General features: G+C 45.8%; 1 protein-coding gene across 1 annotated transcript; it reads right to left on the bottom strand.

The window, feature by feature from the left end:
* Positions 1–517: 517 nt before the first annotated feature.
* ATP1A1 (ATPase Na+/K+ transporting subunit alpha 1) lies at positions 518–24,720 on the bottom strand. Its single transcript, XM_048933384.1, has 23 exons — positions 24,527–24,720; positions 18,451–18,555; positions 17,174–17,233; positions 15,933–16,136; positions 15,470–15,583; positions 14,803–14,937; positions 14,485–14,602; positions 13,445–13,713; positions 12,269–12,467; positions 10,515–10,624; positions 9,942–10,076; positions 9,206–9,398; positions 8,538–8,713; positions 7,892–8,028; positions 6,022–6,172; positions 5,595–5,763; positions 4,822–4,976; positions 4,348–4,471; positions 3,451–3,596; positions 3,175–3,305; positions 2,505–2,606; positions 1,320–1,411; positions 518–842 (listed from the first exon to the last, which is right to left on the bottom strand). The coding sequence occupies exons 1-23, from the start codon at positions 24,536–24,538 to the stop codon at positions 814–816; spliced, it is 3,066 nt and encodes a 1,021-aa protein (XP_048789341.1). The 5' UTR covers positions 24,539–24,720; the 3' UTR covers positions 518–813.
* Positions 24,721–25,363: the final 643 nt, after the last annotated feature.

Genomic DNA, 25,363 nt, shown 5'->3' on the forward strand with positions numbered 1-25,363 from the left:
TTGAGAGCTAGGGATAGACAGCTCTGAGAGCAGAACAAACCCAGGAGAGGGAAACGGAAAGCTTTACAAGATAGGTAGGGCATGAAGCCAGTAATGAGTCTAATTCCACTGAGACACAAAGCCTGTAGCAGTGGGGCAAGCAGCGTGCTAGTACATGCTCAGACCAGTGAGTGCATGCAACATGCCCCATTCTAAATCCAGCAAGCAGATCAGAGCCAGAGCAGATACTTAGCCTCCAGGATTTTGCATTTGATGCTAGAGATAGAGAGCAGAAGTTCCTTCCAGAAAACAGCCGAGATACACAGTTACAGAGACCAGAAAGTTTCCTGTGCTTAAGGTATTGACATGCAATTGGTTGCAAGAGTTTGTCCTGTTAGGCAGCGAGCTACAGCATGGAAGTTTCACATGCTGTCTCCAGCTATAAAAATGGGAAGCCAAGGGCTAAAAGCATATAGTGTTAGCACCACACCCCTGAACCAGTTTATGCCTTGAGGAAAAACATCTGCCTACAACAATATGGGGGCATCCTCTTATAATCCATCTTTATTCATAAAAATCCATGTATAAAATCTTCTGTTTCCTTTTACAAAAGCAAAGGCAGATGAGCCTACTCAATCTCTAACCTCCATGGACTGATGGTCTGACACTTCCCCCCCACCCTGTTCCTCCCCCTTGCTTTCTCCTCCAGTCCATGTTTCTTCATGCTTCCTTCAGTTTCAGGTCCAATTCTGCACTTGCAAAGATGAAGTACACACACACAGAGGAGATGGAGAGGTGGTGTGGGCTGTGCGTGGAATGCTCTACAGGCGCTTTTTAGTAGTAGGTCTCTCTTTCCACCCAACCTAAAAGGAAATGTAAGGAGGAGTTAGTCTTAGGCTGACAGAGATTAAGTTCACAACAGCTACTTTCAGGCTCTGAAAACTTGCACTGTAATCCTGTGCTAGAAAGGGACCTGGTCATATAAGAGAAACTGTTTCCAGATCATTCATGTGATGCAGCTTTCAAATCTTGTTCTGACTTTCTAAAACCACCCAAGCATTGGTCTTCCCATTTAGTTCAGTGTATTGATACTTCCATATACTCAAGGAAGAGACAGGGAAGGACAGAGTCCTGAATTTCAACCAACCACATCTCATGTTGGAAACATGGCTAGCAAGCCTCCACAGTGGAAAGAGCTGCCTTGCAGCCCACTGCAGAATAAGCAGCTCAAGCTGGGCAATGAAGGGAAAACAGCAGTACACCCTTACTTGGTGCTTAGTACCAGGGGGTCCCTGAGAAGAAGAGGTGGGGAAAGAAGCAGACCAACAACACATGCTTACCACCAGGGTTGCGTCTGATTATGAGCTTTCTGATTTCATCATAGAGGAATATGAGGAGGGAGTACGGGAAGGCACAGAACCACCAGGTTGGCCTGTTTGGGAGAAGAAACAGTGAAAACACAGACAATGGAGACGCTTTTTGTCTAGCGGAGCTATGAAACGATGGTACTGAAGAATGTAGATCTTGAAGGCAGGCAAGCATCAGCTTGCCAGCATCCCCATTCCCACAAGACTGTGGCTCAGTGAGAACCCTCCAGGCCAAGAATTACCACCTTCTTGCTGCAATAGGTTGATCCACTTTTGGATATTCATTCCAAGACAAAGTGGGTCGCAGCATCTTTGTTCATCTCTGTACCAGCACCTCCCCACCTACATTTCCTCTCAGTACAAGTAACCTTTGTACCCATGGCCTTGCTCAAACTGCACTGGTTTCCCTTATGACTTTAAGTCATAAGTGTTATCATCCAGCTGCCGCAGGCACTGGGCAGATGCCTGCTTTCTTGTTAGGAAATGCTAACACTTCGAACTCCAAACAACGCTTCTGAATGGAACACAAAACATACCAGGAGTTTTTGCCATCAGGATTTCACGATAGTTAAGTGACAGGACTGTTCAAAGTTTGTTCAAGACTAAACCCTGCCATGAAGTTTTGCAATGCTGTTGGGCAACAGTCAAGATGCTGGCACTCTCTCAACCATTAGGAAAGTTACTATGCATCAACAGATCCATCTGCACTCATGGGGTAGCCTGTTTCAGAAGACTTTGTGCAAATTCTTTGGAAGGCACAAAATGTCACGACCATTTAGTAAAGAAGAGATACTTGGCTTATGTTTTCTAGCCAATTGAATTGCTTTCTTTGGAGGTGCAGTCCCTCACCCCTTAGAATACTACCATATAAGTACAAGAGCAGCTGCACCACAATACTAATGTAGAGGTTATGTGCTAGTTATTAAGGGAGAGTTTGCAGTTCAGTGCCCCGTAAGTATTCCACAGGCAGTAAAGGAAAGCAAATCTCTAGGGTGTCACACTGTGACAGAAGTTTACTCATTCCCTCTAGCCCGAGTTCTTCTGTGTTAAGAGTTGGTTTCATGTTCTATAAACCAGTAAGTACTCTTAGTCATTTCCCCACTTAACACTATTGTTCCGTGCTGCAGCCTGTTGCACAAGCAGCAAGATACAACTTACTTGAGAGGGTACATCCTTAGAGCAACATCCATCCCAGGGCAGTAGGACAGAAAAGCAGCTAGAGCAGTCTCCTCAAAGAGACCAAATATTAGGATCTTGTTCCTAGGAGAAGCAGGAAAGCAGTCAGGGACAAAATATTCTTGAGAATAGCATGCTAAAGCTATTACCATACGGTTACCATATGGTAGTGAAGGGAGACAGGCATTCTGGTCTAAGCCAGTAGTTCACTAGATGGGAACCATCAGGTGATCCAACCTGACGGCTCAGCTATCTGAAGGGTCTGTTATGACTCAAGAGAGCCTATTGCACAATAGTACCAGCTGTCAGTTGTCTTCATCAAAAGTTCAGAAAGCAGCTGGGATTCACCAGATAAAGACTTCAGATGCTTTGCCACCACAAAAAACTGCTGTGCTGGAATATCCCCCCCCCCCCCCCCCCCCCCGCTGTCATTTGAGGTGAGCTAGCTTCCCACTAACAACACTTCATTTTAGCTCAGCCTGGCAGACTGCAGCAGATCACACAACAGATACTCAATTCCTCTTTCATCCATTATCAAGGCACAAAACTGCTCAAAACTTATATACCAAGATGTTCAGTCACTGCTGGGATGAAGAATTAGAATACCATGCCCTGAAGACCCACTCTAAATCCTCCAGATAGCCCTACTTACTTCATTCCCTGCTGGAAAACAGAGTTCCTTCGGGTCTTACAAATAATCAAGTCTGCCCACTGCACAACCACAATGCTGACAAAGAAGGCTGTATGGCAAGTGAATTCCACAATTTTCCTCTGTTCAAAGGTCTGAAAAAAAAAAAAAGTAAAAAAAAAAATATATAAAGCAAGAGCAATTTGTTTAGACATGGTGCCTTTACTCTGGTGTGAACACAGAGTCCAGCAGACATCAGTTTTCTGGCTGCTGGGCTCTAAACTGTGCCTCCAAACATACCCATTGCTGTCCATAGCTGTCTTCAACATCATTGATCCATCGGTCATCCCACTGAAGTCTAATTCCTACAAGCCCAGAAGGCCAGAACCCGTTCTCTGCCATAATCACAAAATAGGTGAAGAAACCTCCAAGGGCCTGGATCATACCTGAACAGATAAAAAGTGGAATAAAACTGATGAACCAACTGCTCAGTGCAACTGTAACAGAAAGCAGTTTGTTGGAGACCTCAACCACTTTCTGAAGTTCAGCCTCAAGTGACAGTCATAGAAGTAGTTCACAGTAACATCAAACTCAACTGCAACTCTTTTATTGAGCACTTTTTGTACCCAACTGTGTACAGAGTTACTTCTGTTCTGCTCTGTGCTGCGAAGGATAGCAGATAAAACTCCCTTTGTATTCTCATTTAGCCTCACCCAAACCAACCTTTGCAAATAACAGTCAAGAAGGTTCCCAAGGTCTGCTGCAATTAAGCATGAGCTCCTATCCTGCAAACTGGGCATGTCTCTATAGTCGCTTTTAATCAAGGCTCCTAATGCTGTGTGTTTAGGGATATGCTGGAGAGAATCCTTTACTTCTAATTAAACTAACAATGAGATCTATGTTCTTGCTAAACAAGTCTGAACCAGAGGAGAGCTGGTTGTCAGCCAGCTCCTTTACAGCGCTACGCAATTAAATAAAATTACTGTGAAAGCAATTCAATGGATCACACTGCACAAGCTACCGCTATGTGCTGTGGGGGCAGAATCAGAGCAAGATCTCAACAGCCTGAGGTCCTGGTTTATGCAGCCCAAACCTCAACCCTACCAAAATAAGCAGAACAGTCACTGACTCAGGAGGGCGCATAACCCTTGCTACCACTAAGCCCAGGTCAGTGCCAGAGAAAACAGACCAGCTTACCAATCTGCCCATAGGCCATGCTGATCAGCCTTTCATTCACCAGCTTGTCTGTTTTGGGATTTCTCGGCTGCCTCTTCATGATGTCACTCTCTGCTTGCTCATACGCCAAGGAGATAGCAGGGACCTTTGGAGATGGCATAAGACTGTTGTTAGAACCACTTCTGCTTGACACTGTACATAGCCATCCCTGCTTCACATTTTTTTTTGCCTGAGAAAGAGTACTGCCACAAACCCCTAGGGTTTAGGTGAGAACCTCCCCACTCTTCCACCCTCCCCATTCTATCCTTACAGACAAGGAAAGGGTGCTCAAATGTGATGAGCCAGTAAGTATTCAGTTGTCATGTATAATATAATATCATGTGTTATAATATGAGCACTAAGAAAGACTGCATATTAACATTTTCCTTCAACTTCTTTTTTTAAAGGGTACTAAAAACCCACATTTCTTTTTGAGAACAAGAAAAAGGCATTCACCATGTCAGTGCCCAAGTCAATGCAGAGGATGGTGACTGTTCCCAATGGGAGGGGTATGTTTGCAATGATGAAGATCAGGAAAGGCGTGATTTCAGGAATGTTACTGGTCAGGGTGTAAGCAATGGACTTCTTCAGGTTATCAAAGATCAGGCGCCCTGAGGCAGGGAAAAGACAAACATAACCCTTGCTTAGCAGAAGTAGATCACAGGCAGCTTCAGTGCTAAAAACAAGAATTAAAATGCTACTGCAATAAACTGAAGAGTTCTTATGCGCTACAAGGCAGCAAAGCCTGTGCACATCAAGCATGTCATCACCTATACGAGCTACTATTTTCTGGTAAATATGACAATCCTTGTACGCAAGGTTCACTGCATACAACAGTATGATACTAAGTCTTGCTTGCTGGAGATCAAGCAAGAGCTCTGAAGGCACCCCCTCTTCTGCTCCTCTTTAAGAGTTATTACTAGTGAAAGGAAAACATGTCAGATCCTTGCCAGAGATGACTGCAAAGCCATAGTGACAAGTCAGAGCAACAAAGTAGCTACTGTCACCTAATTGCTTCCCACTGGAAGCTATCCTGAAATGTAGTGCTGGCTCCAGGGAAAGGGCGACAATTTAAAGAAGGGAAGTTCCTCTCCCTCCTTCAAAACACTTGTCATGGAGGCAAGATTCAGTAGAGACAAACCCTGCAGGAATTTCTATTTCAGAAGGAATCAGTAACATTGCTGACGTGCCCCACAAGCTTTTAGACACAAGTGCAGTTATGAACTCACCTTCTTCAACCCCAGTGACAATAGAGGCAAAGTTATCATCCAACAGAATCATGTCAGCTGCCTGCTTGGAGACATCCGAGCCAGCAATACCCATAGCAACACCAATGTCTGCTTTCTTCAGGGCTGGGGAATCATTCACACCATCACCTGTGACTGCTACAATGGCACCCTAGTCACAAAGAGAAGAAGGCAAAGATTGGAAGCCTTTATATAACATCTGGGGGTAGAGGAAGTTTGTCTTCCAGGAGATGAAGCGTACAGAACATTTCACTGTTATGAAGAGACAGCTGTTTCTCTTTGTCCTCATGCCACACCTTTTAGGATCTTAAATCAGGCTCATCAGAAAACCAGAAGGCGACACTGTCTGGCAATTTATTTGTGTATCTAGAGATTTTTCTGATAAAGTCCTTGGTCTCCTGTCTCTTACCTGGCGCTGACAGCCTTCCACAATTATAAGCTTCTGCTGAGGAGATGTCCTGGCAAAGACAATTTCTGTATGGTGAAGCAGGATGTCATCCAGTTGCTCACTAGTCATGTCTTTTAAATCAGAGCCATGAACAACACATGCCTTAGCATCCCTGCAATCAAAAGGCAAGATGATGTTTTACGTCAAACTAAACTTCCTCATTAGTTGTGTTCGTCCCAAAAAGTTATGGCTTTTCAGTGCTCTGAGTAAAGATCAAATCCCTGCTGTGTCCAACTAAACACCAGTCCAGGTAGCCTCCACATGGAAGTCTGATGCTCCAAGTTTAATGACACGTGGGCAACACAAGGCAGAAGACAATAAGGCAGTATCGAACAACAGACAAAACCCCATATGCAATTTAATTATTTCTGTGGGTTTATTTTTTTGGTTTTTTGCTTCTGTTTTGTTTTAAAGCATCAAGGCATACACGGGTTCTCCCCTGTTCCCTCTTAGTATTCCTGCAAGAAAGGAATCCAGGGCACAGGCAACTGTCTTCTGCAGGCATCTTTTTCCCAACAGACTGATCTACGTTTGGCTCTTCAGGGAGGTCATGCTATGCCAGTTCAGTCTATTTTACTCTCCTCAGCAACAAAAGCAGATGTTATATTTAGACTGGTTTGGCACCCTGTACAGTGGAACAAAATACCACCTCTAGTCCAGTATACCATCCCTTATTGGTCAAGGGGACTGTCACGCAGCCAGTGACGTCAGGCAGTTTAGACAGGGAAATTACTTCCCCATCTTTACAGACTGCTGTTGATACACTCAGTCACACAACCTAGCAATCACCAGCCTGCATTGCCAGGCTGTGAAGTTACCTTCAATAAAAGGGAGAAGTCAGCCACAATACTTATCTTCCCCCAGCATCCCACAGGTTGTCTCTGTTCACAGTTTAAAAGCTACATGGCACTCCTCCAGCCCAAACACAGGCTGGGTCAAGCTAAGCAACAGAGACAGACCAGCCTTCCTAAAACAGCCCTCTTACACCAAAGCACGCTTTCTTAGGCCACCTCAGTTCTGCACTAGGCCATGACAGCAAGCTTTAACCCCTAAGAACTCCATTTTCACACTTATCCTTCTTGTTGCTGGTCAGTAGCTACTACTCCTCCAGCCAGCCCAAGTCCTGCTCTGCTTGCCCACCTGCAGTCAGACCCAGCACAGCCTGAGAGCAAGGGCATGGAGTCATCAAGTTCACATTTAACTCTTCTCTCAACAGCCAACTTTATTTTTTGTAGTCACTATGCAAACTATATCAGCTAATAAATAAGTTATTTCTTCCTGCCAGAATTTTCTCCACGAACTTTTACGTTATTTTACTAAAGAACCTTGATTAAGTGTTTGTTTGGGAGGGACAAAAGACAACCTCTACTAGAAAAATTGAAATCACAGGAATGAACACACTGTTTCAGGTCTGCAGCCTCACTGTTCAAAACAGCCCCCAGATAGCCATCTTTCTTCCTCCATGCCTCTACCTAGCTATTCCTTTCTGCCCAGCACACAGAGCTTGTGCTCTCCATCCAGTCACAGGGTTCTTTCCCCCAACTTGGGGACAGATCATAGGTAGCTACAGCACTGAAAAGGGAAGAAACTGATGGAGTTTTCCATGTAGGGCATACTCCCAACTACTTCCCAGGCATAAGAGAGACATAATTCAAGACATCGTTGTGCATTCTTCGCATAACTCATGTAAGATGTTGAAGAACCACAACATGCTCAGCCAGCAGAAGTCAAGCACTTTGTGTCTGAGGAGGGATGCTAAGAGATTACCCCAAGGCAAGGAGATAGGCAAACACTTAATCCTTTGAATAGCTTTAGCTTTCCCCATCAGTACCTCGGGTTGACCTGGCTGACAGGAATGTTGAGTCGAGCAGCAATATCTTCCACTGTTTCATTGCCTTCAGAGATGATACCAACACCCTTGGCAATGGCTTTGGCTGTGATCGGATGGTCTCCAGTAACCATGATAACCTGGAACACAGACTGCTGTGAAAGCCTTGCCTAGAGCAGCACTGCTCAACAGACAAAATTCTTTCAGGATGAAGAAAGCATGCAGCTTCTGTTCCATAAGTGAGCCTTGGCACACAGCAAGCCTGAAATACAGGCGCACATTACTGTGTTATCTATTTAAGAGAGACAGATAATCCCAAGTCATCCCAGTTCATTTTCCAATTCATGCTTTTTGCTCCTTCATCTTAACACTGTGGTATGTACAGAACACACCTGAGCCAAATCACACACTCTGGGACACCAGAGCACTGGCAGACACCACCCTCCAAGTTTGGAATCTAGCTTTTTTTTTTAAATTAGTAATATACAACCACTTAAATTTAACTTGGCAGTGAAGCCTGAAGTAGCACTAGTTAGAACTTGACCAATAATTCCCTTCATCCATATTACAGCCTCTTACAGATTATGGAAAGCTCTTCATATCCACAGATTTAAAGCAAAGCACTTCTCACAGCCCAAGAAGCAGCTACCTTAATCCCAGCACTCCTGCATTTGCCAACAGCATCCGGCACAGCAGCACGAGGAGGATCAATCATAGACATCAATCCTACAAAGCAGAGTTTTTCTACAGGAAAGTTTACTTCATCTGTGTCAAACTGGAAGCCTTCAGGGAACTGGTCATCAGGCAGAGCCAAGTGACAGAATCCTGCAACACATCAAAACCCATGTTTATTCTGTTCCTACCTATTAGGAAGCAGATAGAGTGAACACTTATTGCTTCCACAAACAGCTGAGCAACAACAACAGGACAGTGCCAGAGGTTTAGCCAGGGCTATTGAGACAGCAGTCATGCTTATATTCTGATAACTAATAGCTGTTGCTAAGTACCCAAACAAAGCACAGTTCACATGCAGTGGAGCAAGTCAATATCATATAACCCCATGGAGATTGAAGGTCCTAAGTATTTTACTTCATTTTGAACCAGGCAACCCAGCTGCTAGGCAAGACAAGACCCTGCAGGCTGCTTTTTAGATTAAAGGCAAAAGGCAGGGCTGCTCCTAAACAAATTGCTGAAATGACCTTTCTCAACACTATGGTTACACTGCAGGAATGAAGTACAATGCTCCACCTAGTCAATGGTGACTGCACAGGAGTGCAAGGAACAAGTCTTTTTATGATTAAAGCTGTTTTTCCTTACCCAGTACTCTCTCCCCAAGACCCCCCAACTCAAGGTAGGCATTCTGAAAAGAATCTTTCATTTCCTCATCCAAGGGTTGCACTTTCCCATGAATAAGAATGCTGTCGCAGCGATCCAAGATCCTCTCTGGAGCTCCCTTCATCACCAGCAAGTAACGAGATTCTGATGGATTTGCATTCTTGTGGATAGACAGCTAGGACAGAAAATAAGAAAATTTTTAGACATGTACTGCAAATGCCATGAGTAATCACCATTACTTAATGCCTCGGAACTACAGTAGATCAAGGCTGTGACTTTTTGCTCTTCCTTTCATCCAGTCATACTTTAAGGAATTGTGCAAAGTAAGGTACATCTACATAGTATTTAACAATACCATAGAACAACAGATGTAGGGAATGCCTTTAGAATCTTAGTTTCACCTGTAAGGTTGCTTCCCTGTAGTTCACTGATACTCCCGGATCTGTGTTTTTTCATTCTCTGTGCACTACTGCTGCACAGGTGGGAAACATGTCTGATCTTCTAACAGCTGACACCTTAGTGCCAAAGCAGCTCCAGAAGCTCTTACACTGGAGCTAGGCATGTTTCACCAGTTTAATAGACTAGAGCAGCCTACAAGCAGTAACAGCTAGATAAGATTCTGATATAAGATTCTGATATTAAGATTTTTGAAGTGATCTGCACACAAACTTGCTTAAGCACTTCACAAAGTGTCTCCCTCAAGAGAGGACATGCTTACCTGGTACTTATTGGTAGAGTTAAACGGTATTTCCACCACTTTGGGATATCTTTCTCTCATTTCTTTGACAGAACCACAGCACAACTCAATGCATTTCAGGAGTGCAGATTCAGAGGCATCTCCTGCTACCGCTCTCTGAGGAAAAAGAGAGTTATTAAAAGGTGCGTTCCTGTGAACTCACCACAGAAGGCACAACATATCAATAATATATATTTTTAAAGAACGTTCATCTCAGCCCAGTCCCAGCTTCTATACAAGAGAACAAGCAAACAATAGAAACTGCCTAGGAAAGCTTTCTGGTCTTCCCTCTTCTGATTGAAGTATCTGATCCTGCTCAAGCTGTAGTTACTAGTAGATGGCTAGACAAAGTGTCTTTCTTTCTAGTTTCATTTCCTCCATGCATTGCAAATCTCCTAAAGTGTCAGGCCTCAGAAGAGATCAAGTGTGGCAGAAGCCTCTAGTTTGAAGTTCCTTGTGACTTGTGAAATTTAATCTCACTACCATTAATGCAAAAATGGGGGTAGGGGGGAAGAGAGGGGAAGAACAGGGCAATTGTTTCTTTCAGGAACTTACCTTAAGAATTGGTACATTTTCCTGGTTGGCCTGAAACACAGCACGGTTGCAGAGACCTGCAACTCTGGACAAAGCAGTCCAAGTAGCTGAACTCTTGTCAAAGGAAGCACCTGAAAGCAGAGGAAGAGTGTGATCAACGAAAATAAGCTACAAATTCAACACTCTTGAGGAGTAACAGTAAAAGCATTTATCACAGAAACAGGAGATTCACCCAGAGCCCATTAGCACACTACAGCTACTTCATTTCCTCATCTCTATCTTAAGTAATGGATACTAGATCCCCCCTTCAGGTTGTCTCATTTTATTAGTCACCCAGGAACTAGATGGAACAGCCCCCGCAGGAACAATTTAAGTACAGATGCTGCTTTTCCCAAGCCTCTTGAATTAGCTTCAAGAGAGATGAACAGTTAACTGATAAGTAAACGTATTTTCCATGAAGAGAAGCCTTCTATGTTTACTTCTACTGCAGCCAAGCCAACCATTTCCAAGCCAAAACCGAATGCTTCCAAATAACACTTTATTTTTAGCTTATTACTTAGCACTAATGTTGAAGACTAAAATCAACAAAATGAGCTTTAAGTAGTTTGGACAGGAACAATGTTTTGAGGTAACTGGTGGAGGGGGACAGGGAGCAGCAGTACCACTGCAAGAAGGTAATGCCAGCAATGTGTTGCAAGCACAACCTTTCAAAGGTAGATAACAGCTAGGAGACTAATTAATTTGGTTGTACTAATCATAGTTTGGGAGAGACAAGTACCTCTTAACTTTACAGCATGCTGAGATTTCAAGTTCTTTACCAAGAAGTTCCTTCAAGAGACTGGTAAGCCTTAGAACCACTTAATTCATTACTACCATAATCATGATATTCTAGAAAAGCCTTTGGTCAAGGGTAGCTGTTTACCTCAACATGGGAAGCTTCAGCCCACATCCCTGATAATGACTTGAGACTGGACAACACCTCTCCTGTGCACCCTTTCAAAGACTGCCTGCATCACTGAAGTACATTTTGGCAGAAGTAATTCAGTACTGTGAAGTACTGAATAGCAAGCCTGCTCTGTATGTAGAAATAAGTGGTCAGCCCCTTATCATAGAATGGCTTGGGTTGGAAGGGACCTTTTCAGTCCATCCTGTTCCAATCCCCTGTAATTGGCAAGGTTGCCACCAATAAGATCAGGCTGCCCCCAGGGCCCCATCCCAACCTGGCTCTGAACACCTCCAGGAATGGGGCATAAAGATCTGCTGGCAGCAGTGGGATTCAAGCCCACACACCCAAAGGGACTGGATCCTTAATCCAGCACTTCAGATAGCTCAGCCATGCTACCATTTTTTTTCCTCCTTTTTACTTCTGTAGTCAGTTAAGGATTAAACCATATGCATTTAGCCTTCTGGCTTGTCTGAGTCACACTAAATGAAGAGGAATTGTCTTGGGCCACATCGATAGTACAGTTAATGTACCAAAAAGTGTACAGTTAAAGTAACAAACTTCTGATTTCTCATTAAAACAACAACAAAAAAGAGGGTAATAAGAACAAAGCTAGCAGGGTGGAAATACATAGATTAAACAGAACTGTAGCATAGTGCAGAAGTTTCTACAGGTTACCCAAAGTCTTTCAGTGCTTATTGCAGACCGTATTAGAAGCCTCCTGCAACATGAACTAGAGCTTAAAAAAAAAAAAAAAAAAAAAAAAAGCAGGTTCTTACACAGAAGGCTTTATTTCAAATGAGATGCCTCAAGTGCAAAGAGATGATCTTACCACTCTGGTTCTCTGTAGTATCAGCCTCATGAATCTGATTGTCAAACCACATGTGTGCAACTGTCATGCGATTCTGTGTCAGGGTGCCTGTTTTGTCAGAACAGATGGTGGATGTGGAGCCTAGAGTTTCCACAGCTTCCAGGTTCTTCACCAGACAGTTCTTACGAGCCATACGCTTGGCTGTTAGTGTCAGACACACCTGGAGACAAGGAAGACATAGGTTGGATGTGCAAGCACACTAATGCAGTGCTACCCAACTCACTGTTAGCATGGAATGACAACCTCCTGTGCCCTGCAGTGACTACCTAGCTATTTTGCACTGACAAAGTGAGCACAGATTGCAGTTTTTAGACCCAGCTGCTGAGTTTAAATGACAATTCCTTCTCCACAGGATCTCCAGAAAAGGACTTAAAAAGTTTCATTCTCCTGCTTCTCAGTGGATTAGAAAGGAATTAATGTAGCTTGGACTAAGATTCTAGTCAAAATCACAGTACCCTTATCACAGTGCTCTTAAAATAGGTGGAGGCATGCCTTGTACAAAAATAGCTCAAAACAGCCCGGGAGACTGGGTAACAGTTCAGTGATAAAGGAAGCAAGCAGCCCCAGCTACCCCTCCTCTCCAAATGCTTACTCTCAGCAATTTCAGCCGCTGCTCTGCAGCTCAAGGCTGCATGGAAGCCTCTGCCTTCGTCCATCACCATCTGGTGCAGAGAAGCACAACCAGACACTCTCTCTGCCTTTCAGGGAGACAAAACTTAGAAGAATCTCTGCCAGAAAGGACAACAGAGAAACTTGCTGGATGCTCCAGTGGCACATGCATGTAGAAACTCCTATCAAAAGTACAGTGGGAGAGCCTGTCACCACCACAGAGAGGGGGGAGGAAGACAGCTCTAGAACTAGCCTTGCTCACTTAATTCTGCAATTCCAAGCTTCTGTGCAGGCCTAACTCAGAAATCCACCATCACTAGATGAACAACTGCAGCATTTGATAGTCATCTGCACAGCTAGTCCAAATACAATACATTTATAAAACCTAGCCCTGTACACTCACCACATACAATACCTACAGAACTTCAGATTCACCTTTGTGAACATCCACTGATCGTGAAGCACTCCACTTCCTGAAGTACCACACAGGTTACTCATTCAAGTCACTCTTTTTCCAGCTTCACTCACCGTTACTGTTGCGAGCAATCCCTCAGGTACATTGGCAACAATGATCCCAATGAGGAAGATGACAGCCTCCAGCCAAGTGTACTCAAGGATAAGTGAGAGGATGAAGAAGCTGACACCAAGGAACACAGCTACTCCAGTGATGAGGTGGATAAAGTGCTCAATCTCCATGGCAATGGGAGTCTTACCCCCTTCCAGTCCAGATGCCAGACTGGCAATACGGCCCATCACAGTGCGGTCCCCAGTGCTAATAACAATGCCACGGGCAGTGCCTAAAAGAGAAAGAGGCTTTAGAAACAAAAAACATTCCAGAAGACACACAGATGAGCTTGTTTAGCTGGACAGACAGCTTTGTAAGATTACAAAGGTCCAGTATAATGCAGGTAGACATCACAATGGGCCAAGGTCTCCCACCACAGCTTTTATGCTCTCCAACAGGAGAGATGTATTTGGAGATAAGGGCTACACAGTCTACCCGCACAACTAGACATGCAGTGTGCCTTTTTTCTTCTCCCCAGAGAATCAAGAATCCACTTGATTCAAGTAGCAGTTGCATAGGGAATCAAAGAGGGAAGGTCTTCAAGTAGACTAGGCCTCTGCTTTAAAGGAGGGAAGAGGACACTTTCTCTTTCCAAAGCATGGAAAAGATGCTCTGAGCTGCAACACAAAGAGAACCTATCACCATACTTGGAACTGCAACAGATGTTTTGCTGGAGATATCTGAAACTTCTGGTTTCTGCAGCAACTACATTATTTGCTATATCTCTGCCTAGCCCTCTCATTACGGTATCTGCAATAAGGCACCCATGCCAGAAGATGCCCCACATAGCTCCTCTTCTGAGAGAAAGATGGTAAAACAATGTTTCTTCGCCCACTGTACAGTACTGAGGTTGGAATGGGCAAAGCCTTTGCTGGAAAGGACAAGCCTGCTCTAGTAGGAATGGGTTACAAATATGTTGTGTGTGTATCCAACATTTGCATTGCTTTCCCACAGAGTTAATTCCCTCACGTTAATACTTTAATTCACCAAGACAGACACATACCTTCCACACAGTTGGTGGAAAAGAAGGCAATATTCCTAGTTTCCAGCGGGTTCTCATTGGAGAAGTCTGGAGACCTGGTCTGAGGCTCTGACTCACCAGTAAGTGAGGAGTTATCCACCTGCATGGAAGGAAGTGCTACTTCATACACAGGCAGAAAATTGATCCAACAGCAAAAGCCACTGAAGCACTAGAAAGCCCCTCCCCCCCCCCCCACCATCACCTTCCTCATTTACTCTATCATTCAATCCACTCACAGCACAGTAGACATTCTTTGTTACCAGACTAATTTATGAAGTTTTCAAACAATCACTGCTATACCTTGCAACCATGTGCAGAGATGATCCGAAGGTCAGCTGGAATTCTGTCTCCTCCTTTCACCTCTACCAGATCTCCAACTACAACACCTTCAGCATTTATGCTCATCTTCTCACCATTTCTGACTACAAGAGCTTGCTGAAAGACAGTAAAGAAACAACCCATGTCACAAGCAACTCTTTTAAGGCGTTTGAAAGATCCAAGTATCTTGAAATAGTTCTACTGTGGTTCTAAGGAGGTTTCTACTTACACTAACATGCTTATCTCAGATACATCTGAGATTTAAGAAAGAGCTATTTTTGTTTTCTTGACACCAAAATTCCTTGTTGTTGCCAAGGTGACAGCACGATGGTTAGGCGTGATACAGATTGTCCATGAAAGAATCTAAGTTTTAGTGCTTGTTTATCTCACCAGTTACATATGCTAACAAACCAGTGCAACTCACAGGGTGCCTGGATTGGCCTTGGACTATTTGCACAATTACTTTGAGCAAAAAGAAACATCTCCTTCAATATTAAAAGCTAGAAACCCACACTAAGAACCTGGCAGAACAGACATCTTGTCTCCTAAAAGCCAACACTTTATACTCACAAGCAGGCCTTTTGCAATTGAAGCTCATCACAGTTAATAACCCTGAGCAAGCTTGGCGGGTCAAGGAAGTTTTCTGTACCTGAGGCACCATGTTCTTGAAGGACTCCATGATCTTGGAACTCTTTGCTTCTTGGTAATATGAGAAACAGCCAGTAATGATAACCACAGCTGCCAACACAACGCCTAGGTACAGCTACAAGGAGCAGAAAAAGTGACTGAGAGTAGGATTTACCTCAAAGGCTTCCAGTTTGTTCAAGTAAATGGCTTGGTATTTAAGTGCTCTATTACAAAGTATGGAGATAATTGCAGTCTCTGTACATTTTGTACACAAAGGCTATCCACAAGCCACTGTTATTAAGACAACGTGAAGGAAGTCAGCTGCCCATTTCATTATGTGGAAGCACTCCAAGACATGTTAAGTAGGGGAAATTCAGTGGGTGAGCTTATGGAAAAAGCTTCTGGACTGAATGATTAAAGGAAGCTGATACGCTTTGAGCCACAGACAGGCTGAAGAGACTGAGGTAAGAGACATTTTTACTTACGTTATCAGCATTTTGCTCTCCATCCATCACACTTGTAATGCCATAAGCCAGAAAACACAGAAGGGAACCAATCCACAACAGGAGTGAGAATCCTCCAAAGAGCTGCCGACAGAACTTGACCCATTCAGGAGTGGTGGGTGGAGGTGTAAGGGTATTTGGACCATCACGAGCCAAAATCTCAGCTGCACGTGCAGGAGTCAAACCCTAGAAAAGAACTTGTTTTTAGAGGCATCGCAGCAAGACTGACTGAGGAAAGTAGCTTTGAATTTGTTCATCTTCTGCTTGATAAGGGATGCAGAGTCCTACTAGGAGAAATAAGGGGACACTAATAGATAATGGAAATCTGTAGCAAAGCAAACGTGCAGCAGAGAATAGGATGTGAAAGCTGAATGCTAGAAGGTGAACCACAAAACGTTGGAAACTACTTGAGGAGCCTGCAAATCACAGGGCTACAAGCACAGGAGGGCAGGACAAGGTGGCTAGAGAAGCAGACTTTGATCTCTGAGGAACAGACCAGTGCAATCTATTCAATCAAATTACGGAACAAGTGAAAACTAGGATTATAAAGATGATGACACTTTGGATGGGCTTTCCAGGAAGTTCAACTTTTAGAAGCCAAGGTCTTCAACAGAAGTATGTTAAGTCTCCTTTGCTACAGACAGAGCAGGTTTGCTGCTAGATGCAATCCACCAATAAAACATGTTAAAGCAAACATGAGCAAAGGTGAAAAAAAAAATATCACTGCAGAGCTTCTGCACTGGCACTTGAGGTTAGCCAGAATATCTGCTATACTTCTTACTATAAAAGGATAGAGATTTAACCACTACTAGTCATTATTAAATCTTTGGTCATGTGCTAACTCACTAGGCTACATCTGCAGTATAACAAACATTTGCCTTTATTACCAGCTCCTATGGGGGGAAAAAAAAAAAAAAAAAAAAAATCCAAGGATCAACTTGACCTTGGAACAATTTGGAAGTAGATAACAGTGACTTTGTTAGAAAACAAAGTCACTAAAGCATTGCAGGCAGGCTATACAGTGAAAGGAGGAAGAGTATTATTTGTGAGCTCAACAAGTCTCTCAAAGCCTGGGAAACTTAACTGGAAGAGTAGAGATCAAACAAACAAGTAAAAAAAAAAAAAAAAAAAACCCAGACCACCCAGGTTTCCCATTGTGAAGTGCCCTGAATTTGAATAGTCCCAGTTCAGGCAAGGAGAGAGAGAAAACAAAGTCTACCTACCCGACTCAAGTCTGTTCCGTATTTACGATGAAGTTCATCAAGGCTGAGCTTGTGATCATCCTGAAAGACAAGCAATAGATGAGGGAATGACTGTTGTGCAGATCAGTCAGCATGAGCTCAGCAACTCCCCCCTCACCAGGTTTTCTATCTGCATCATTTCAGTGAGATAGAGATTCTTTCCAAGGAGGAGATAAGCTAGTCTTGCTGTCTCATTCAGCAACTCAAAGCATTCTTATGGCTATTTGGGTACAACATAACAGCTTTTTAAACAACCTCTGATGTATCTCAGTGTTGTCTTCATGCTCACAGAAAATTCTGAACTCACAGTGATTTTTTTGGTGTTTTGCTTCTTGGGAGTGGGAGGTAGGGGGACAAAGGAAAGTAGCTAGGAAGGATGGAAGGTAGGAACATACAGAAGATTAACTCTGTAATTTCACAAATCTTAAGCAACACTGCCAGCTTAAGCAGTGTTTCTTCCCCACCAAAAACTCCATTTCACAGCCAGGTTATTTTCAACTAGAAAAAAAAGAACTGATACACAGCAGTGTCTCACTAAACAGTGACACTGGAGGGCACAGATGCTTTAAGCAAGCTTTGCTACCAAAGAAAAACTGAACTTTGTTGAGCAAGTTTTTTAGCAGCTCCTCTCTCAAACAAATGAGAGGGGAAAAATAGAGAGCCCAGACCCAATTACAGAGCACAGAAATAAAGGCTGTATCAACTGTATCAAGATCAGACCTAAGCTGGACGATGTTCATACAGATGAGTAACATCATCCAGCATTCACAGACAGAGATGGGAGACTCCTATAGTCTCAAACATGACTAGAAGGAATGATACAGAGGTCAGTCTGAGCAAGAGCCAACAGTAAATGCAGCTTTACAGATTCAACTCCACCATTCCAGCTGGAATGAAAACAGCAGTCTTCCCCATGTGACAACACAATTAAGGCTACATTGCTGCTATCCAGACAATGCTTGCCTGAATGAGGAAGTGCAGGTAGACTTCGCTGCATGTAATAGATAACCAGGGACTTGCATTCTGCCTCAAATGCCTTTTGAGAAGTGACACTTTCAGGGCCTACTGCATGGTCAACTTGAGACCAAAACACTTGCAAGGTGTCTGGCTTGGAGACAGAGGGAAGAAGGGAAATCAGTGCTTTCAGTCACACAACGCTGGCAGCTCCCCAGCACTTTTATCTTTCAGTCATGAGGCATAGAACTTTGGGAGCAGTGGATATTCTTTTAACCGTTCATTCTACACTTCACAAATCTTACCATTGAGACTTCCTTTTTAAGCTCATCCATGTCCCTCTCCTTCGCCTTTTTCTTCTTTGTTCCATGTTCTGATGTAGCAGTAGGCTCATACTTGTCTCTTCCAGCCTGTAAGAGACAACATACTACTGTTAAGAAACATCTACTGGTGTAGGAATTCACTGTATCTATCAGCTACATACATGAGACTGCCAGGTAGACAAAACAATTTATAGTTTTGTTTGTTTTAAGATAAACCACTTCAGCAAAAACAGTAAGTGAGCTAATCATCAATCACTACCAGCACTGCTAATATACAGACTGTAGGCAGACATCTAGCCAGAATGAAGCAAGCCACATGCTATTCGATCAGCCTTAGTGAATGAGCCACAGTTCAAACAGCTAAAGACCTTTCCCTGAGCACAAATGAATGTTCCTTTTATGCATTAACTCCTCATCCCCTTGCTCAGTCTTCCACACCCTCTGGCAAGGAGCACCCTAACAAGCGAAGATAAAAAGTGGTATCTCCAACATATCAAATTTGAGGGGTAAGTTCCAAGCACTTTCAATTCTCAGTTTGGCACATTAGCTGGGCTGTTATGCAGTGAAAATCTGCTTTCAATTTATGGAAATCTGTCCAGCAAGAATAGTATACAAAGTAGTAACACACTACCACAGACTCAATCTCTGCTCAGTCCTGCTTCAGCCTCAGACAACTGATGATGATCTGCTCAGTGAAGTCCCATTATTGAGATGGACTTATAATTCACATCACCTATGATTTATTCTACATGAAATCATGCAGAGACTTAGATCTTGTGACAAAAAGGTAAACAAGCATCCAAAGGCAAAGAAAGCAGGAGGCAGCAAATACAAGCATCACTTAGACAATAAACAAACTACAGGAACTTCGACACTCTGTCAGACACCAAAGTCAGGCACTAGCACAGCCTCATGGAACAGTTCCTCCTGTGAATATTGCACAAGTTTCCAGACCCTCTCAAGCCTCTGAATACTGTTTTCCCTTCCCCACTGCCTAGGACCTATAACACCCTGTCAAGTTTTAGGCAATGACATTTTCACCCAATAAGAGAGAAATATTTTGAGATGAAACAGCAGTTAGCAGCAACACAGTCAAACCAGTAACAAGGCAGAAGAGTTGCAAAGGCACTGCTTTGCTCCTCACACAAGCGCCTCAAATCACAAACTGGATCCCCCAGAGTGCTCTGCACATGGACTACTGTTAGGAGTCTAAGGATTGTCCCATTCAGTAACAAGCACAGGAAATTTTTATTATTAGTTACTGCAAGAAAAGCAATAGACAAAACTAGAAGTGAAACTACACTAAAAATAATTTTCCAGGAAAGAAAAAGTCACAGCTTCTTTACAAAACCAATCAGGCACATCTATGCCAGGATTTCAAGTGCTCTAAGCAAGCACTGGGTGCATTGTACTGCAGCCATGCCCATCCACTTCACGTGCACAGAAATCTCTCTTGCCCTTTTCAGTAAAGGCAGACTTTGCACCCCTCATATACCTGCGCGCAGCTACAGAGCTGCACAGTAGAAACAGTTTTAACTGAGTAGAAAAGTCTGTTTGCCACCTCCCAGCCAGGAAGAGGGCACACAACCGCAGACAGTCAGCATTCTTGACATTCTCTTCCCTGTACCTAAATTCCCACTGCACTATTTCACAAAGAAAAAACCCAAAAGCCTCAGAACTTCAAACAGGCAGCGCTCACATTCCAGCATCACAAGAATTTGCCACAGGGCAAATCTCAAGTCACCGTGAAAATTCCCTCTTTCCTTTAGTTTGAAGGAAACATCTTTGAACGCTGAAGTTCCAACAGTCCCACACAAAACACATGCTTCTTGCTCACTTCAAGAAGATAGTGATTATTAATGAGGCTGGAGAAGCCAGGGCCTGGCCTAGCATCACAGCATCTCTGCCTCACCCCTTCCCCACCAGAAAAGCCTGACAAGGTCTTAAGAGGTGATGTGAGCACCAAGCCTACTGGGGCAGCAGTGAACAGCCTGAGAACACAAGAGTCTTAACTCCAACATGAAAAGGCTCACTGACTTTGTTCAAGCATAGACATCCTTTGAAAAGCCTCACTATGAGCTGCAGGGTGGGTATCTGCAAGAGCCCAGAGTATCTTCCCTTCCCTTTACTACTGCATCCCATCCTTAGACAGAAGCCAACCTAGTAACATTGGTCTTAGCTCTCACTTTAGGGTTTTATCATTCTGAATCTGAACTTCCTGCTCTGTCACTCACATGTGACCTTGAAGAACAATCACAGTGCTGCCCATTCTGTTCCTTATGGTCGGGGCCACTGCACCGTGCTGGCAAGAGGAAGCTCATCAGTTCAACAAAGACTGAACAGTGCTGGCCAGCAAGGGGCCCATCCATTTCCCCCCACCTCCTTTAGTCAGAAGGTGTCCCTGCTCTCCCCTCCTTTTCCTGCCAGACAATGAGGAAAGCATATGGTGCTCCCGACTTATCAAGATGCAAGCACACGGCTTGGACACAAAGGAAGGTCTGTCTCATCAGAAAATGTCACCTCTGTTAGTTCACTTAGAGGAATTCTGACTCATCAAAATTGCCACATAGAAGAAAAACTTTTTTTCTTCTCATGTATGACTTTTTCCATTGGCTCAGAAGGAACGTTTGTAAGTACCAGGGTAACGAGTCCTACGCAGCCCCCAGCAACCCTATTGTCTTCCAAAGGCAACTTCTATGTTTCCACCTGGACTAACGGAGCCATTCATGGCTTGTGTTCTAAACAGGAACGGGACCAGGAAACGGGAGGGGTGCAAATCAGCAGATGAGTTCATAAGTACCCTATTCTAACATCGCCTAATCCAACCACCAATGTAAATGCCAAAATAAATTAAGCAGTCTCTGGAGGCCTGGATTGTTCCAGTATTTATGTCATTACAATCAACTGTGCAGAGCAAACAGTGAAGTTACTGTCTTGCTGTCTCATGAGACAACCTTCATTAAACACACCAACCAGATGAGCCATAGCAGTGACCACTCCTACCACACCACAAACGCTGCTTCGTGACCCCACATAACATTAAGCAGAGGACATGAATGCTCTCTTGGAATCATTCCTCCTGCTTTCACCTCTGATTCTTCACCAAAGGTCTGCCTGCCTGCCAGAGCTGAGCAGTGTCTCAGCATGAGGACAACACAAAGCAGCTTTTACTTCACAACCTGTTACTGCTCATCATGAGCACTTCTCACTGGGATTTCCACAAGCAGGTGGCTGCTTCCCAAGCTATGGGAGAAGTCCTCCTTCCTTACTATGAGTGGTGAGGTGCTGGAACAGGCTGCCCAGAGAGGTTGCAGATGCCTCATCCCTGGGAGGTATTCAAGGCCAGGTTGGATGGGGCCTTGGGCAACGTGGTCTAGTATTAAACGGGGAGGTTGGTGGCCCTGCACATGACAGGAGAGCTGGAGATTCATGATCCTCAAGGTCCCTTCCAACCCAGGTCATTCTGTCATTCTGTGAAAACAAAGCCAAATCTTGCAAGGGCTCCTCAGGGTTGAAAGCAAGCCACAGTTTTCTATATAGTGGGACAAGTATCTCGACTCCTTGTGGAAACCCACATGTAGAGCAGGCTTCCCAAATGCCAACAGACAGCTGAACAACCTGCCCTGTTTTTCACTTTCATGTTATTCTATGTTACAGGCATGTCATCATACAGTTCTTTGCCTAGAATATTAAAGCATCTTTACCATCACATTGAGATATCTCCAGTGTTTGTGAAGCACTGGGAGATTAATGGGCTGGACACCAGCTCCTTGAGGAGCTGGTAGCTTCAGTAACCCCTTGCTGACACTGTGCAGCATGTCAGGACCCCACTGTGCTGTGAGAGGGCAGCCACAGGCACAAAAGACTTGTCAGATACTTTTTTTTAATCCATCATGCTGTTTTGAGAGTGTGCATTGACTAAGCTGGGGTTTTCTTTGGCACCCTTAACCGTAGAAATAAAGAGACAGGGAGGAGGAAGAGTAATATTGATGCCTAAATTATTCCACATAAGGATTGCTTTGATTGGCATGGTTTCCTTTCAACTGGTGCATTACACCTAAGCAGGATTCAGGCACTAGTGCCAATCCCCAGAAGCAACCTACAGCAGGCAGTAATGTGTGACAAGGATGGAGAGAAGCACTTCTGCCTGCAGACAGCAATAACATCTAGCCAGCTCTCCTCCCTTACACACATACACACACACACACACACACACACACACACACACACAGAGGCAGCCCAGGGCCTTCCCACTAACATCTGAAGTGACACAGCATCAGCACAGCAGCTCACACACATACACACAAACTCAACTCTCCCCCCACCCCCAACACTATGCTCTCATGGGAAGGAGCTTCCTTTTTGGGCACCCCAAGGCAGGACAAGCACACTGTTCAGCCCAGCAGTCACACCCTACTTTTCCCCACAGCCTGTCTCTTTCACATCCCTGTTTTTCAGAGGGTCCCCATTGCTGCACACTCACCACTAGATGAGAGAAACCTTGTGACTTATGGAATAATGAAGCAGTGTGTGGCTGCCTCAGACTTCCCGGCAGTACACTTCAGCCTTAAGCCAATTGTTTACTATGCACGGAACTCACGTAATACGAAGTGAAAATACGCCTTCTGTATTAGAAAGCAATTGTAACCCCCTCAGTAAAGCCTAAATCCCAAGACCTGTTGCACTGCTAAGTTATAAAGATGATTTAAAGCACCCATAAGACAGCATCAACCCCACCCCCCGTGTTTCATTCCTCAGATGAGATCACCACGCATGTTGCCTGTTGCTCACTAGACTGAAACACATTATGCTGGGGCAACCAAACTGCAAGAAAGCAGTCTCAAACCCCCTCCACACACAGCCCCTTCTTCCAAATGGCCATCCTTGCCCTTCTCCTATTTATTCAGGTACTGCCATTACTCCACGCCGATGAGGACAGTAGAGGTGTTTGAGAAGCACTCCGGAAGCACACAGCACCTCTATTTTCCACCACCAAGGATGGAAGGACACAGGGCTGCTGCCCCAAAGCACCCCACAGCCACAACTCTCCACACAGGAGCAGAGAAGGCTGGGACAGCTCTGTTTCTAAGCAGCTGGTCCAGCCATTCCCCTGGCAGGCCTGATAGCTCAGCTGGTTAGCGTGCAGGGCTGATAACACCAGGTCACACGCTTGAGTCCCGTGTGGGCTATTCTCTTTCCACTCCAACAGCTGGAACCAATGATCCTTATGGTGCTCTGTGATTACGTCCAACCTCGAGCTCCTGCTCGAGAGCTCCAAACATTTGAGCAAGACAGAATCTGGACGGAGGGCTTCTCTTTATTCCGGGCCATAACATGGAGAACGGAGGGCAGGCAGGCTGACACAGTCCTTGCACACACACCACTGCTGCACAGCATGCCGGGAGGCCATCATCTCAATTAACGGGGCACGCACGGTAAGTTCATGCCTGATCGCCTTCCTTATGCCATCAGCTCCTGTCTGCCCTCAACACCGCTAACGCTGCCAACTCCCTCCCTCCGGGGCCCTGCGGCCGCAAGGAGTCTAAAGTACTTCCATCAGGGCCAGGAGACGTCGGGGCAGCCGCATTTCCCAGCGCGGCTCCAAAAGGGCATCAGATAACACCGCCTGCGGGGAACACGCCCGTTCCCACACCGCCCTCACCTGCAGCCCCGCAGTGCCGGCCGGCTTCACGCCTCACTGCGCGGTGAGGGTCCCCCCCCCCGCCCCGCGGCCATTTCCAGCGCCGCTCGGGCTCCTCCGCCCTCGGGCAACGCCCGCGGGAAGCCGCCTCCCGGCGCCGGCCTCAAGCCCGCGCCGCCCCCTCGGCGCCCCCCGGGGCCGCCGCCGCTTCCTCCCCCAAACCCGGGGCTGAGCCGGCCGGAGCCACCCCACCGCCCGGCACTCCGCCTCGCGCCCGACATGGCCACCTCCCTCGCCGCGCTTCTCAAGACAAAGCGGAGCCGGCACAGACAACGCGAGCCGACGGGAGCCTCCCCGCCAGTCATCCCGACGGCTGCCCCTGAGTTTCCCGCCCAGGCACCCCGCCCGGCCGCTCACCCCCTTGCCCATGGCGCCGGGCGTGCAGGACACGCGACTGGCAGCGAGGAGCGGCGCTCAACGACGCCACGTGGCTCAGCAGGTGCCGAACAATAGCAGAGCCCACCGCTCCGCTTTCCTCCTCCTCGCCTCTCCCGCCGGCTCCTCGCCGCCGCAGCTCCGATACAGCACCGGCTTCCCGCCGGATAAAGTCCCGGCCGCTCCGCCCCGTCCCGCCCGTAGCCCGCCCCTCCAAGCGGACCGTTGGGGCGGGGGGTGGTGCCGGCTTGCCCACGTGTAAAGCAGGGCTCACCTCGGCCGCCCCAACCGCGCCCCACCGAGGAGGGCTCGGCGCGCCGCCGCGGGCTCCTTCCGGGCTCGGGGTGAAGCCGCCTGAGGGCGCTGCGTTCCCCCTCTCCCGCCGTGTTGGCGCTGCCGCCGCCGCCATGTCGAGGCGGTGAGGGGGGCGGTGGGCGCGGCGCTGTGCCGCGCTCCGGTTTGTGGCACTGCGTGCGCTGAGAGGCAACGCGGTGAAGCCAGGTACGGCCACAGGATCCTGCTCTGAGTGCATCACCACGGTTCCCTTACTACTTACATGTGCCACATATAGCCTGCTGGGGTGACACGGTGCCCCGCACCTTCCGGGGTTACGAGTTTCTTCTGCGTGTAAGAAGATGTGTGTGCACTCGTCAGAGCGGGTTTAAAGCGTTGTGATTGCTGCAGGTTGTGGCCAGGAGCCAGTGATGAGATGCACAGTGTATTTCTGCTCTCCACTGCTCAGTGCCTGGCTGGGCAATGGTCTCATAGCACCCTTTCCACTTGAGCACATGGGAGACATGGGCAGATGGAGAATCATAG

The sequence above is a fragment of the Lagopus muta genome, chromosome 1, assembly GCF_023343835.1.
Source record: "Lagopus muta isolate bLagMut1 chromosome 1, bLagMut1 primary, whole genome shotgun sequence".
NCBI classification, from domain to species: Eukaryota; Metazoa; Chordata; class Aves; order Galliformes; family Phasianidae; genus Lagopus; species Lagopus muta.

What these genes read in the sequence shown, in the direction of transcription:
- ATP1A1 (XM_048933384.1), bottom strand. An exon ending in GAGAGCAAAATGCTGATAAC is followed by an intron (nt 15,584 to 15,932) that starts GTAAGTAAAAAT and finishes TGCTCCTTGTAG; the next exon opens with CTGTACCTAGGCGTTGTGTT. An exon ending in GCAGGAGTGCTGGGATTAAG is followed by an intron (nt 8,029 to 8,537) that starts GTAGCTGCTTCT and finishes TCTGTGTTCCAG; the next exon opens with GTTATCATGGTTACTGGAGA.